Source organism: Botryllus schlosseri, chromosome 2 (genome assembly GCF_051294905.1).
Source record: "Botryllus schlosseri isolate E-star chromosome 2, Bs_hap1, whole genome shotgun sequence".
In the NCBI taxonomy this organism is placed as follows: Eukaryota; Metazoa; Chordata; class Ascidiacea; order Stolidobranchia; family Styelidae; genus Botryllus; species Botryllus schlosseri.
Window position 1 is genome coordinate 8,480,145 of NC_137237.1, and position 15,259 is coordinate 8,495,403.

General features: G+C 41.3%; 1 protein-coding gene across 1 annotated transcript; it reads right to left on the bottom strand.

The window, feature by feature from the left end:
• Positions 1-2,251: 2,251 nt before the first annotated feature.
• On the bottom strand, positions 2,252-9,354 carry LOC145433292 (cyclin-A2-like). The gene is made up of 5 exons (XM_080310353.1): positions 9,015-9,354; positions 7,652-8,513; positions 6,390-6,549; positions 2,781-2,866; positions 2,252-2,714 (listed from the first exon to the last, which is right to left on the bottom strand). The coding sequence occupies exons 1-5, from the start codon at positions 9,242-9,244 to the stop codon at positions 2,517-2,519; spliced, it is 1,536 nt and encodes a 511-aa protein (XP_080166479.1). The 5' UTR covers positions 9,245-9,354; the 3' UTR covers positions 2,252-2,516.
• Positions 9,355-15,259: the final 5,905 nt, after the last annotated feature.

Genomic DNA, 15,259 nt, shown 5'->3' on the forward strand with positions numbered 1-15,259 from the left:
GTCCTGTATCTACGTAAGTTGCGATGTCAGAACATTCAATACAATGGTACTATCATTTCATGTGACTCTTACATTAGGCCTACGTAAAATGATTTCGAGGCCGGAAATTTTAAACCGACTCCAAACTTTAATGCACGTACTGCTCTAAATCCTCAATACATTACGATTCGTTGCAGTGGTGCCGTATATACTTCGATAGGAAGTTGAATTGAAATGATAAAATTGCTAATAGACCGAACCGAATTACCGGCATTCGACAATTCGAAAATTTGTCAAGTAGGCTATGAATAGGCACTATAAACTTTCACGTGGCCTACGTAATACAGCAGGGGTTCTCAACCCGCGGCCCGCAGACGTTCTTTTTGCGGCCCGCGACATTTTTCATCATGAACGCAATTATTAGGGGGACGGTATTGTTACATATCAATTTAGCTACTTGGCTCTCTTATCGCACCGTCTCTGTTTCATTTAATTACTCATTCTTTGATGTGTTCTGGATTCTTGATATACGCTCGAGTTTAGATTGTTTTTGTTTTGAATCGCTATTCGGCTGGACTCTGGTTCAAGCGGACCCAGCTTCGTAGTACACTTTTATAGAGTGTTTCACTCACCGCGAATGATTTGAACAGAAACAAGAAAAGGGAACGGGACATTAAACGTCGAAAACTGGGTCGTCGAAAACTGGGTTTGTAACTCTGCGCGCAACAATGAATTTGCTTTCTCGGATATAAACGGAAACCAATGTGTCATATTTGTCGAAGAACACTTGTAGCAAAGAAGGTTTGAAGCTTACAATGATACCACGACAGTTTCTTCTGGAGTTACACATATCACCTGATCTTAGAAAGAACGCTGCCACCTAGGTGTCAAACCAAGCAATTCAAATTTCGAGACATTGTTAAAATTGCCGACGACGTTACTGGCGCATCGTTCAAAATTGATTGGAATAACCCTAAACCGAAGAAATCTGCCAGAGAAGATGTATTTTAATTAAACTTTAAAATACTGCGGGAATATTCGCTGTTTCCTGCGCTTAGCGCCAAGAACAACATCTCCTGACAAATTTCGACGCTACAGTTGTCTGATTCAACCGTGACCAGATGAGTAACAGCAATGTCAGTCGATCTTTACCGCATGTTCTGAAACACGTTGCCGCGGAGACTACTCTAGCCTCGCATTGGACTAATCCACTGGCTCCACATACATTACAGAGCTAATTATCTGGGTACATTTATCAGAGGAAGCATATTTGCAGACGAAATGCTGGCTGGGCAAAAGGGGGGAGGGGCCAGCGAAAAACATCAACTTGATAGAGCTGACTTTTGTAACTATGGAATGAAAGGAGAAGGGTTGATTGGTTTGCTCAGAAATGACCTCGAACGCCAGACTTCTTCTCATATATTTGCGAGCTTAAAGTGATAATTGCCTCAGTACAGAAAACTGACAGTAATTTAATGCTTGCTCGCTCACGCATTGAGACAGAGAATTTGGTTCTCTAGTGGGAGAGTTCGAAGGTGCATATAACGACTTGCACGCTCCATCAAGGGAGTTACTTGCGCCGCTGGAAGATACTTATTCTCACAAAAAAACAGCAACTGCAAACTTACGAACGCCGTCCATCAATGCTTTAGAATTCATAAAAATGTCCTAAATGCCCGTATGCGATTGGTAGATAGGCTACAGAAGCCCAAATTTAATAGTAGCCCAAAAATACATGGTCATAATATTCTGCGGCCCGCAGCGTCATTAACTGTTGAAATGCGGCCCGTTACACAACGGAAGTTGAGAACCCCTGTAATACAGTATTATTCGACTTCATAGGCCCCGCTTACAATACTGATATCATTCATAGGCCTACCGCGCGACGAGCCGTCCGGGGTTGCGCTGTATAATTCGAAAGTATAGCATCTAGCCAAGAAGAATCTTGCAATTTCGAAAATCACTGCCGGGGATTGACTAACGAATGTCTACGACGCATTGTCCCTAATATATTTACTTACTCAACTATTTATCTGAATCATTTTAACAGACTTAAGGTGTCTTACTATCGCTTCAACTTGCAATTGAGTACAAATTTACTTTGTTAATATTTATCACTTTGATCACCCCCGTCTAGTAGGACTATGTAGCAGTAGGCATTTTCTCACTGCATTCTAAGTAACCAAGGATTCTTGCCCGTCCATGAACCAGAATTTCTAACATCGTCACTTCAAAACGTATAGTCTACTCTGTATATATGAGTCGACAAACATTACATTTCATTGCTTTAATATAGTACTATAGGATATATACATACGATAATAAGTGATGCGAAAATATAGATAGAATTGCTTCGTACATTCACATTTCATTGTCATTGCATTAGTGTTCATTAGTGCTGCTTGCGCCTTGCCGGCATTGCAGTGTAACATATAGGAACGTGAAGTGCAGTCAGGTCGAGGTTCAACTTGTTTCTTCGAGGTTGGCAGACCATACTCTCCGAAGGCAGGGAAATTGAACCGTATCACCCCTCCTTCTCAACGCCATAAGCTTCTGATGAAATCCTTGACCTTGCCATGCTCTCGGAAATCACCAGAGCCGTTTTCGTGACCAATCGAAGGCACCGCGGAAACTCTATGATTTTTCTTGGTGGCATACTTCTCGCGCACGAACTGCTGCGGAGCGGTCTCGATACATCGGTGGCTCTCAATGAGTTCGAGGGCGCAAGCGCATATCTGAAAGACGAAAGGGAGTGTTTTGGGAATTCTCGAATCGGCTGTTTCCCTCATACAAATACACACTTGATCGCGGAAGTTTTTCATGTACGACCGCACCGTTGAAGATAGCACGCACTGCAACACATCTTGAAGCGTCTTTGGGTCTTTTCCTGTAAATTGAATTTTTGACCCATAGTAAAAGAAACAAACGCACCCAAACCCCAGGCGCACAGGCATACATTTATCCACTATTTCGCAGCACTGTTGTATATATTCAAATGAAATGTGCAACCAGATTCTTACATCACTTTCTACGAGCCAAAGTATATACAGTTATACACCTTACGTCTGTCGCCACAATGTAGGCTAGGGCACTTCAAAAATGACTTTTTTTCTCAAATCGTACTGGCTACTTGATAAAATTGTTAGGTTAGCTAATTTAAGCCTACACGCCAAATTTGGTTCAATTCCAACCAGTAGCCGCATAGCTACAGAAGAAGAAATTTAATATTTATTATATAAAAATAAATAACAAAAAATTTGAAATTTTCTGTTCACCCCATGAAAGTGTTAGGTTGCCTATGGAAACGATGTTCACCAAATTTGGTTCAGTTCCAAACAGTGGAAGCGGTGTTATTGCCGTCGAAAAATTTGGATTTGAGTAAAATGGTATGATGGTATAATGGAATAATTCAAGAATTTTATTCATAATCCAAATTTTTCGACGGCGATAACTCCGCTTCCACAACCCATACTCGAAGGAAGGCTTTGCCTGCTTGCACTATTTCCTCAAGTGGTTATGACTAGTTCTACATCCACTTTCAGTTTTTTAGGTGAAACTGGGCCTGGAAGACACGCTTTCTACTTACTTGGAAATAGCTACTCCTACTTGAAATGAAGGAGAAATTCACAACGTTACTTCTATAATTCTACTTCAGTACCAACGATGAATACTTTGTCCAACTTTACGCACACTGTCGTATTGAAATGCCTGCAGAGGTTGTCGAAGTAGCCAGCATTGGTACTACTACAGAAGTAGAAGGAACGACGTAAATTCCTACTCAACTACAAGTTGAAGTAGCGAATTCCTAAACATCCCGAAATGTTTTCAAGCAGAAGTTAAAATGAAGGTATGAAAAGCACTCAAGTAAGCAATTACAACGTAGATTTGATCATGGGATCACATACTTTAGGCCAGTGGTTCCCAAGTGCGGCCCCCAGATAGCCTTCTTGCGGCCCCCAAAATATATTAGGAAATCGATTAATGACAAAAATGAAATATATATTTATAAAATACTATTGCTTGAATTTACCTCTGTGGTTTTTAATTATAGAATTGCAGCAAAGTTGTGAGTATAGACTGCTAACGTTATGTCACTGCTGTTTCAATGCAATGTGCCCTAACTTTCCAGTTGAACGAGCAGTAGCTATACATATAAATAGGTATTGATAACTTTCAAAACCGGAGGAAAATCTCTCCCTCGTGGTCGCTTGACTAAAAATGAAAAAGAGGCTCAACTCCCGGAAAATACAGTTTTTCTTTAACATTAACAGGTGGTTGACTGAAAAAAAACCTTTCCGGTCCAGCTCCGAAATAGCCGCTGTAGCGTTCCTACAGTGCTGACTTAATGTATATCAGTCGAATTTGGCCCTATATGCAACCAAAATCCTCAAAAAAGAAGACAAAATATCAAAAAAAAAGACATTTGGGTGTCCTCCGAGGACACTTTCAAAACAATCAAAAAAGAGGACAAATCATCTTGAAAGAGGACGTATGGTAAACCTATGAAAACTAGATGTGCATCACGTGCCTCACGGTTGAATACGCCGAGATGCATACTGCTTAGTCGGCTAAAAGCAGCATAATTGGCAGTCCTATATTCAGGGCCGTAACTGCCGCACCCCAAACCCCCCAATTGAGTAGGCCGAGCTCGAAGGGGGACCAAAATTATTTCGTGAATTGGTATAAATTATAGAGTATTTTTTGAGATTTTATGCAACTTCTTCAATAACTTTTCGCTCTGGGCGCGATTTCAATTCGCCGCATATCTTGATTATTGGGTACTCTCCCCCAAGAAAAAATACGCAAGATTTATAGAAATGGGCATATCAGCGTTGACCATGACCGCACCAAAACGCACCAAGACATATAAAGATTTAGGCCATGTAACATGTGACTCCAAGAAGTGTGAACGGTCGGCAGCGAGAATGCCTTGGCCGTGAAGGACTGCTTTTATGCTGACCAAAAACTTCGAAATACCAGAAACTTCGTTATGTATACAAAATGCATATAGATTTATTTGTCCATATAGGCACCTAAATGACTGGCGCCGAATGTTCTTGTCTTGGCAATCTGAACCTCACAAGACAAATACCATCCTGCAGGAAAGAAAATTATATGCCAGTGAAGAATTACCAATCTGAAATCGAGTGATCTTCCAGTTTAGTAGGTTTGGGCAATTCTACATTTTTTGATATAGCAGACATCAGGATGTCACGAAATAACATCATGTGAAGAAGTCATACCTAGGGTTTAATTTTACGGGGTCTGCAGTTTCAAGACACCTCTCACTCAGCTCTACCGGTAAATCGGATTACGTGGGCAAAGAGGACAACCACGCAATTCCCGATCTTATTCAACGATTTTATCATGAATTATCGAAATATTCGGGCGTCGCGCTGTCTCAATAAACAGTACAACTTTAATTTCGTGGCAAAAGCGAACAACGTCATTCGGGGTCAGTTTATCACCCTATGGGGGCCCGGGGTCCTAACAAAGTGCCGTTACGTTCATGCCAACTGGTATACCCCCGGATATGTTTAATTCCTATTGAGGGGGCCTATGCCTTTACAAACACACCTCACTCAGCTCTACCGGTAAATCAGATTACGTGAACGGAGACAAGATGAAAATTGATAGCAATACATGCAATTCCCGATCATATTGACCGATTCAGTGATGAAACTAAAGAAATTTCTCGCGCTTCGCGCGTTAAGACGAGAAAAGCTGATTCACTCAACGGACACCCAATACAGCAGATAATTAGCGGTAAACAGTGGACAGTTTTGAAATCTCGCCAGGGCAATAAAACTACTCCGAAATACCCATGATGACTGTTTGGGTCCGTTTCATAGTCGTAGTATTCGTGCGGCCCCGACCGTACTCTGAAATTCTAAATTTGGCCCTCACACCGAAAAAGTTTGGGAACCACTGCTTTAGGCTATTTTTGGAATTGGAAGTGTCTTTTGAAAAATGACCTTATAGGCCACAACTAAGTGCAATTTTCGACAATACGTTTAGTTACCGTGATAGTGCGAAGTTTATCCAAGTTGCTATGACAATTTCATAAAATTGATGTAAACATACACCAAAACTACATTCTACTTTAAAAAATCTACAGTTTGAAAAACAAGTAGTTTTTCTCAAAAAGCTGCGACGTAGAAGCGGGAGTAGTCCATAAACATAGCCACTCTGAGAGTAAGTATATACAGGAAAAACTCGAGTACTCTGGCAAAGAACTACTTCGTCAATGATCCTCTCTGGAGTCAAGTTACCCAAAATGAAATTACATACAAGCCATTCGGAATGCGAAACTTTTAAAATTATACACGAAACCACAACTTCGCACTGTAAATAGTTCAATTAACAATATGTAGTGTTTAATTTAATTACGGTACAAATCAGACACAGACCGGCATCATTAGAGTCCCGCTTGGCCAACAGACAAATCGCGGCGCTTATCGCTGCCCCCGCCAAAACAGAGCAGGAATACTGGTGATAGCGATCGTACAGCATAGCGATTTCCGTCAGGTACACGGCCAGCGACTTCATCTCGGAGGTGGCGCCAGAGTCCTGAAGCGAATGAAGCAAAATTACGGTCATTACAAAGGAGAGACTCGGATAACCGGAGAAAAGAACTGGACAACGAGATAATTTTCGAGTTACCGAACTAGACTAATTATAGCGAAATGCCGGTTATCTAATTCAAATCTAATTTTGATTCTAATCCAAAATATAGTTTTCCTGAAAATGATACAGGATAAATGTATAGTGCGAAACGAGCCAAGCTTGGTGTACTCTGTACAGTATGGCTGTTCAAAAATAACTTTTTTTCCCGGATTCCGACCATTGACTTATTAAATTGTCAGGTCACCCTAAAAAACGCTGCACACCAAATTTGGCTCAATTCTAACGAGTATAGGACTCCGCAGACCCAATTAAAATTTTTAATTTATAAGGGAAAATTAAAAAAAAAATCAAATTTTTCTGCCAACCCCATGAAATTGTCGAGCTGTCTTCAAAGACGATGCAAAACAAATTTGACTCAATTCCGACCAGTATAAGCGGAGTTATGTGAGTTTTTCGTTGATAATTCTCGGATGATCCACCGATCAAGGATAATCCGAGGATTATCATCGAAAAACTCACATACCTCCGCTTATACTGGTCGGAATTGAGTCAAATTTGTTTTGCATCGCCTTTGAAGACAGCTCAACAATTTCATGGGGTCGGAAAGAAGATTTTAAATTTTTTTTTTTCAATTTTCCCTAATCAATTAAAAATTTTAATTGGATCTGCGGAGTCCTATACTCGTTAGAATTGAACCAAATTTGGTGTGCAGCGTTTTTTAGGGTAACCTGACAATTTAATCAGTGAATGGCTGGAATCCGGGAAAAAAAGTTATTTTTGAACAGCCCTACTGTACAGTGTACGAACATTTGCCAATCTCATGATAATGAGATTAAACTCTGATTTGGTATGAACTGAACTTGATTTTCGCTGCATTTCTTTCTAATTCGGGACGTAATTTAATCACCAAGTTTCTGCGACTTCAGTAATTCTAATCTAATTTGTAAAAAAACTCTGTGCAGAAACAATTCTAATTCTAATAAGTTTGGAAAAGTCGAAATTGTTTTAGTTGTCCAGCTCTGCCGGAGTACGCAAGGAAACCAACGTGTAGTAGCAAGCCCACGAATTGATGAGACGTAGGCACGGCCATCGCGCTTCCCAGCACTTTAAGAATGAGCCTCTCCATGAGTATAACTTCAGATTTGGCGTAAGTGTCCGCGGTCACGTACGCGAATTCGTCAGCATCGGGCGGGTAAATTTCCTCGTACTTGGCGGCTATGAACATCGCAGTCGTGCCTAAAAGTTGCAGTTTCGACCGCGCCACCGTCATGAGCGACAAAAACCTGTCGCTGTAAGCGACCGCTAACGCCAGAGTCTCATTTTCAAGCTTGTACTCGTCCTGTACTTCGACCAGCCAATCCACGAGTTTCGTTCTCATGTTGCTGCTAATTTCGGGCTGGCTGTCCATGAAAGCACGCGGCACGCGATACTTAGACTCTGCGAGGCGCATGTTTCGCAGAATGTCAGGGAAATATTCGTTGATAATGTCTACGCCGTGGTCAAGATGTACAGAGGATCGACGCGATATCATCGCCGTGCGATTGTGGCTAGCCTGGTCGCTTTTGCAAAGTTCTGCGTCGGCCGTCGGAGCGGTGTTTTGATTACATGAGAAAAAGGCGGAATCGTTGATTTGTTGTTGCTCTGCGCTTTCGCATTCTAACAACGAAGAATCTGATATGGTGTCCAGGCTTACTGACATGGAAGAATCAGGGCTGTCGGTTTCGTGATATCTCGAGGACGGGTAAAATATCTCTTCGTACCCGCTGACGAGATTGGGAACGGCAGCCTGATCTCGGAGGGGAAACGGCTTCATGGGCGGGACCGATAAGGTCTGAAGCGGTTTTCTGTCGCGGTTTTTACAGTGTTGAACGTGTCGTTCGGATTTGCTCTTTGGAAAGGCGGCGTTTCTGTGAAAAGAACGTTTGGAATTGAATTAAGGTTGAATAGAGCGGGAAATTTTGGAAATTATGCACGCCAGATGGCATGCTAGATCAAGATGAGAAGCTGTGGTTCATTTAATCGGAGGTAGTTGTCGCTTGGCGGCCGTTTGAACCACGATCAATGTAATGCGCATTGTATACTGCACAGTGCACATGCAAAGTGCACACTGCACAGTCTGCACACATATATACTGCACATACCACTGAATGAGGCAATTGCAATTAGTTTGCACGGTATGGAATATTTCCTCTCACATGACCAATCTGCTGATGTGATCCCTGAAGTGTTAGCATTCATGAAACAAAACAGCTTCATAGATTACAAATTTTGAGGTTTCGCCGATACCCTGAAAATGGTTTGCGGATCCCCGGCTACCGTGTGTCTGGTGGACTGGTGGTATTTAATATCTGATTCGATGAACGACTCAAGGCTTATAATTAGCACCGCTAATAGTAACTTCAGCGTACCCGTAACGTTCGGCGCCGAAATTTTCTTTATTATCGAGTCCAGGCATCAAGCTCTTGCAACGACCGGCTATCTCATATTCGAATTGTTTCACGTCGTTTCCACCATTTCTTTGTACAAGCCACTTGTGGCTTGTTTTAGCTGCTCTAGCAGGCTGTACACGCTTATCTGAAATTCCTTGCTTGTTTCCATCCAGTGCTCCGAGTGGTTTTCGCCCTTGAATCAGTGCCATGATTGGTCTGACACAGTCTGGCTTTGGTGCATTTGATATACAAGAGAATATGGCTGAATATAATATCGTAATTATTAGTAAAATGGAGATATGTAGATCGCATACGCCTAAAAGTATTATCTTCCCCAACGACGACGTTCTGCTATCGGAGTAATTTACGCAGCACTGCTGGCGTTAAATTCCTTCAATAACAAATATCTACTGGCTGTCCGGCATTCACCATGCCAACAAAATACAAAGGGCACCGCGGCGGCGTCACAATCATCATTTTGAAAAGTTGTATTGTTATGATTGACTTGAGACCTTCTCTTTACGTAATAATATGAAGTATGCGAATTGTAAACAATATCGTACATGTGGGTGATGCTGTACATTGCATATGCACGACACATGCAGGACTTCCTATGCTGCTATCCCTGATATATCATTCTTACTTTTCACCAGATCCGTCAGTGCGGACCCCGAGGTATATGTTTTTTATTGTTTTACCGTTGATATTATCCTGCGCTGAAATGCTGTATACGATACGTCCAGCGATTGCGACTATCGGTTGTTCGGCAGATAGCAGCTAAAAAATTCCCGACTTGGGAGACCGATGCAGGTGGCATTGCGCATAGCATTACAGAACTATATGACACAGTGTAACAGGGATTATATATTAATAGCATTACATTATACTCAAAACACGCCGGGTCTTGTACACGGCATATATTTTCACTGCAAAGTGCCATTGTCAAACGCACGGAATTTTATTTCCACCGACATTCTAATTAGAAGTGGACATGAGCACGTTTTCTTGCCAATCTCCATATGGGTACACGACTTTTCTGCCCTGAATAATGTTATGATGATATACTGATAGTGCATAAATCACTGCACTATATACGAAAATATGTGTCGGGCTAAATTTTCAACAGTTGCTGGTTCGAGGTCAGATTTACGAGCCCAATAACTATTCTCAATTCTCATCAGTTTATGACACCTCGCTGACGCTGACGGTAGAACAGACTGAGTTAGCATAGTTTTGGTTTGATATTCACGGTGTCTTAGCATTTTTCACCAATCTTAGAATAGAATACATATCTATGTGATTCCTCAGTCGCCAACTTACATTACCAGTTACAACACGCGGCCCCAAGTTTGTTGTACGCTTTTGTGCGCTACCGCTTCAGCAGATCGTTTAGTGACGAAGAGCCCAGAGAAACCTTTTTATTCTGGTGCCGAGCTCGGTCGGAATCGAACCTGCAAACCAGTAATGTTGCACCGCAATGCCACTCGCCACCTCACTTTGAGAATGAGTATTTGGGACCAGTGTTCGAATATACTATGAATATGGTCATGAATATAATTTTATGCGATTAACAGGGAATAATCGATATTTTTTTCTTGTTGTAAGCTATTTTTTTTCTTGTCAAATTTACTTTCAAACATCCATCACTGAGCAACAGTAATAGCCAACAACACCGAGAAGAACGGCAACCCTGCTCAATGTGGGATGTGTACGTCTGGTTGTTCCGCTCGCTCTCTCTCGTTATCGGGATCTGGTAGAAATATGGCGCATCGAGGATATCCGCACAGATATCAGAAGCAGTATATATACAGCAAACGGGTTGCCGATAAAATGATTAATCCTGGCGATGGTCCTAGATCGCAGTTGGCTTGTCCGGTACGTCCGCGTGCGCGTGCTACTTTTTGAGCTGGTTTCCTAAAGCCAAAGGTCAACGGGAGTTACTAACTATATTTGGAAACAATGAAGACGGAGATAAAATTTTTTTTATTGGTTAGCGCAGAGTTAATTAGTTTCGAGTGCATTTTCCGTGTTTAAAACTCGATCATTAAGTTCAAATATTTAATAAAAACCTTATACATATTTATACGAAGATATACTATATTTGGACCTATCGAACCTCGTATTTCGGTGTTGGATCGTGTTGAATTAGAATCAATTTTATCATTAGCATACGGTACTGTTTGTCTTATGTGACGAGCGATGAATCAAGTCTTGAGATCGGCCATTTGATTCGCTCTACTGCAATTAGCGTGATGTTATGCTTTCGTCTTCGGATTCGCTTAATTCTATTGGGGTTTGCGTGAGCAGTGTGACCCATATTGCTGGATATGTAAGGTGTGAGGGTTACGGATGTACGTCTTGTCTGATATTTGCAATTAGAAATGTACTGTTTATTGATATTTTGGAGTTTTAGTAGTGGCGAAATATCAGTGTCAACGATGGCTTACACTCTAATCTCTCGAATCAGGTGTGAACGATTGCGGTCGATTGCTGGTGTACTTGTATATAGTACACAGATTAGCAGGCTTGCAGTATAAACACGTACCTTCCCTAATCGTCCAACGCTGCGCTGCGACACGCGACTAAAATAACTGACCAACAATGGAGGAAGTGGGGCACTACGGTTAATCTCGCTATCTTTTCTCGAAAGCTTAGAATTTTTTACTCAGCATAATCGGCAATTGCTTGTACTGTGGAATAGTTTTGCTGTTTAGTAAGTACGTCTTATCATCATAGGAAATATGGAAGTATAGGAAGTAAAGCTGTCTTGAATACGATCCGACTTATAGTTGAATTGTTATTTAAGTTGTGGAGTAGCCTGTATTGGAAATGATACTTATCCAAGTTAGAATCGCAATGTGATTTACGGAAAAAATTACAATATTTCACATTGAACGTAAATCTGAAACGTTATCATATAATCTGGCTAGAAACACGTAGGCCTACCGACAATGTAGAAGACGGCCAGCAGTTGGGCAAGGACGGAAGGACGTAGTTTATTTTAGTCCTTGATGTTTTTTGCGGCATATACACCGACTCATGATACACACGATCTGTGCATATGCATACCACGAGTGCGTGATGTGCATATGCCGCTGGACAAGGAAGTGCAGATATAGACTTTTACAGCTTTCTAAGTCATTCGCGCCGCCCCTCCAGCTATCCCAGTAATGCATGAGCGCCAAGCGGGGAAGTCATGGATACCAGTGTTACTAATCAGGTCTTTGGTCTGACCCGGCCGGGGATCGCACCCACGACCTACCGATCAAGAAGCCGGACGCTTCACCATTACGCTGTCTTGTCGGCAAAGGCTGGCAATTCTTTTGTATAATAGAAGATCTTATAGTGTTAATTATGTTCAGATCATTTTTGAAAGAATACACCAGAATTACATTGATATTTTGTGTAAGGACCAATTGTTGTAGTTTACCAGTATTATTGGGAAACTGCATGTGCAGTGTGCATGCGCATTGTGCATGGATATTGCGCATCCACTTGATGGATTGCATTCATGTGATTGCAATAGGTGGACGCGACGAATTGCTACATCGAATAACTGCTTCGGGACCTTGGATAATCTAATTTTTTATTTTAATGTGCGAAGTGATTTATCGACTGTATTTATCCAAAAGGTTGAATAGAGCAGAATATGTATTCGGATTCCAACCGCTTGCTAAGTTGTACTCGGATATTTCACTAATGATCGAATTTTATTTGTAAAATGTCAATCCATGTATAGCTATCATAAACTTCGGATTCAATTGTTTGACATGAAATTCCTCGTCCTCCGTCTGCCAAAGCTACAAATTGGTATTTGCTGTTGGTGCTACAAATCGAATGACTTTTTACGACAGACATCTTCTCGATGCCGCAAAATCGTAGACCGTCTCTCTCGATTTTAAATCGAGACATAACGGTCGGTTTGACATAAGTTCTAATTTCTGAGAAGTAGTACAACAAAATGGCTTCACCCATTTCAACGCATTTGGACTTCGTCTGATTTCGGTGACGACTTTTATTCCTGAGGTTATTCCGATACATAGATTGAAATGTAGCACCCCAGTTCGGTATCTTTTTTTCTTATCTTGTAGATTCGAAATGTCACTGTTTCTTAATCATATTTCTTCGTAAATATTCGCAACCCCTAAACATCAAAATGAGGGGATCAACTCAGAAAAGTTATAGTCATTCTGCTGTTGATTTCTGACCCAATCTTGCGTTGGGACGCTGTCTAGATTGTGACGTTACAACGGCACTGCGACGCAATCGAGTCTAGTCTAGTCAGTATCTGATACATAAATGAAAAGGATATATTTCCGAATGACGGCTTGCGTATGGAGGGTCTCCAATTCCGATACGGTGTGACGAAATTTGTTATTCAATATGTTATGCAAACTAGAAGAAGCAATAATCCTAATCGTTGTCCAGTCTCGTGTCTTTGTCGGGTGATGGAAGCGGTGTCGAATTTCCCCAGATAAAAGAGCTTGAAAAAGTTACGCCAAGAAACCATGTCAAAACCCTCCCAATCGCCCCAAAATGCAGATTATCAAAGGCCGCTCGGTTACGACTTTTCGGGCCGATTCTCGTGCGCGAGATAATCAATGCTGTTCTGGCTCATTAAGAGAAACATCACTTTACTTAAAAGAAAAAGGAAAATTAGTATCTCAATCACTTTTTGTTAGGGATGGGCGAATAAGTAGATGCAAAAGCGACTGATGGATCATTTTTGAAATTGATAAGTCGCGTTCCCACTAATTAATGGACGGAATAGACCTCTGTCAGATGCAGTTTCTAGCTAGGTCAATGCGATTATATACGTAGACATTATCATTGGCAAGACACGCCGTGTATCGTATCTCTTCCTCAATTTCGGGTCGGTCCGAACTCTTGAGATCTGAAAATACTAACGTGGTGTTGCGCTGCTTGTAAGCGGAAAATCTGGTTTTATTCATGTGACTAAGAAGTTTACACTTTACATGTTAGCTTTGCCGTGGGGATTGAGAATGCTTATCGTGACAACTCGATGCCTTGAGTTGGCCGGAATTCGAACGGTCTTAACAGAAGGGATGGTGTGAACGTGAGGTTCACGTTCGCGTTCTGTGTGTGAACCTCGGAAAATTTGAGGTTCGCGTTCACAACAGAACCTTGGTAGGTTCTGCACTGTGAACCTTTTTCATATATTGCAATTTTCACTTCATTATAACATCTTTGGTTCAAATTTATTGACTTTCAACTGCGGGCCACTCTATGCATGGAGCTGGCAGGATAAACATTCAACACTAAACGAGCATGCCCCTGACAATCTCAAAAATTTACTTGTATTGTTACAAAAGTTTGCTCGAAATATCCAGCATTCCGTTTGTGCATATTTAGTGTCTCTGTGCTGTGAGCTTGACCCGCAATCACATGACATCAAGAGCGAAATACACTGTATTTTGTCAGCAAATGATCCTTATTCAACCAATCAATGAGATTGATATCGTTTTCTGATGTAAAAATCTAGCAGGCGTACGGGGTCGATCTTGACTACATATGCATACTGTATCATAAAAACCAAATCCGTGCGACTGGGGTGTTGGCTATACTGCTGTATGACTTGTTAAAACCCATTTTACACTCTGCTCAATATCCATGTGGCAATACTCAGACGCCGAACACATTGTCCGATCAGGTCGAAATTGCTGGCAAAGCGACGCAAGATACTGATTTTATGGGATTATTATATCATTTGATTGCCCCAGTTGATACATTTGGCGACGTTTCAAACGTCAATATGTACTTAAGTACTGAGCTATTATGTGGCCCCGAGTCGTCGCTCGGTATCGTGTACAGTAGATTAATATAGGCAATCACCTAATTGAAATATGGGATTGAAATTACCAATATGACGTCACGTGACGTCATGAGGTTCACGTTCGTGTTCACACAGAACCTTTCAAAAAGGTTCACGTTCACACGAACCTGAACCTTTCAGAGGTTCACACCATCCCTACTTAACAGCATATGCGGTTCAGACACGCAGTAGTTAAAATCCGGAAAAACTTGACAATTACACCCTTGCGATTGAATATTTGGTACCAATGGGTTTATAGTAAAACATGTAGTTCACCTAATTAAGTTATTATCACTATATTTCACAGTATAAAGCTATACAGCACAGCTAGACATATATAATTGGTATATTGCATTATAATAATAAAATAATTATCAAAGCAGGCTTTATT

Coding starts and splice junctions, on each gene's coding strand:
- LOC145433292 (XM_080310353.1), bottom strand. CDS start 9,244: ATGGCACTGATTCAAGGGCGAAAACCACTCGGAGCACTGGATGGAAAC. Junction 6,550..7,651: donor TCGTGGGCTTGCTACTACAC/GTTGGTTTCCTT, acceptor CATTCGCTTCAG/GACTCTGGCGCCACCTCCGA. Junction 2,867..6,389: donor GCGGGACTCTAATGATGCCG/GTCTGTGTCTGA, acceptor TTCAATTTACAG/GAAAAGACCCAAAGACGCTT.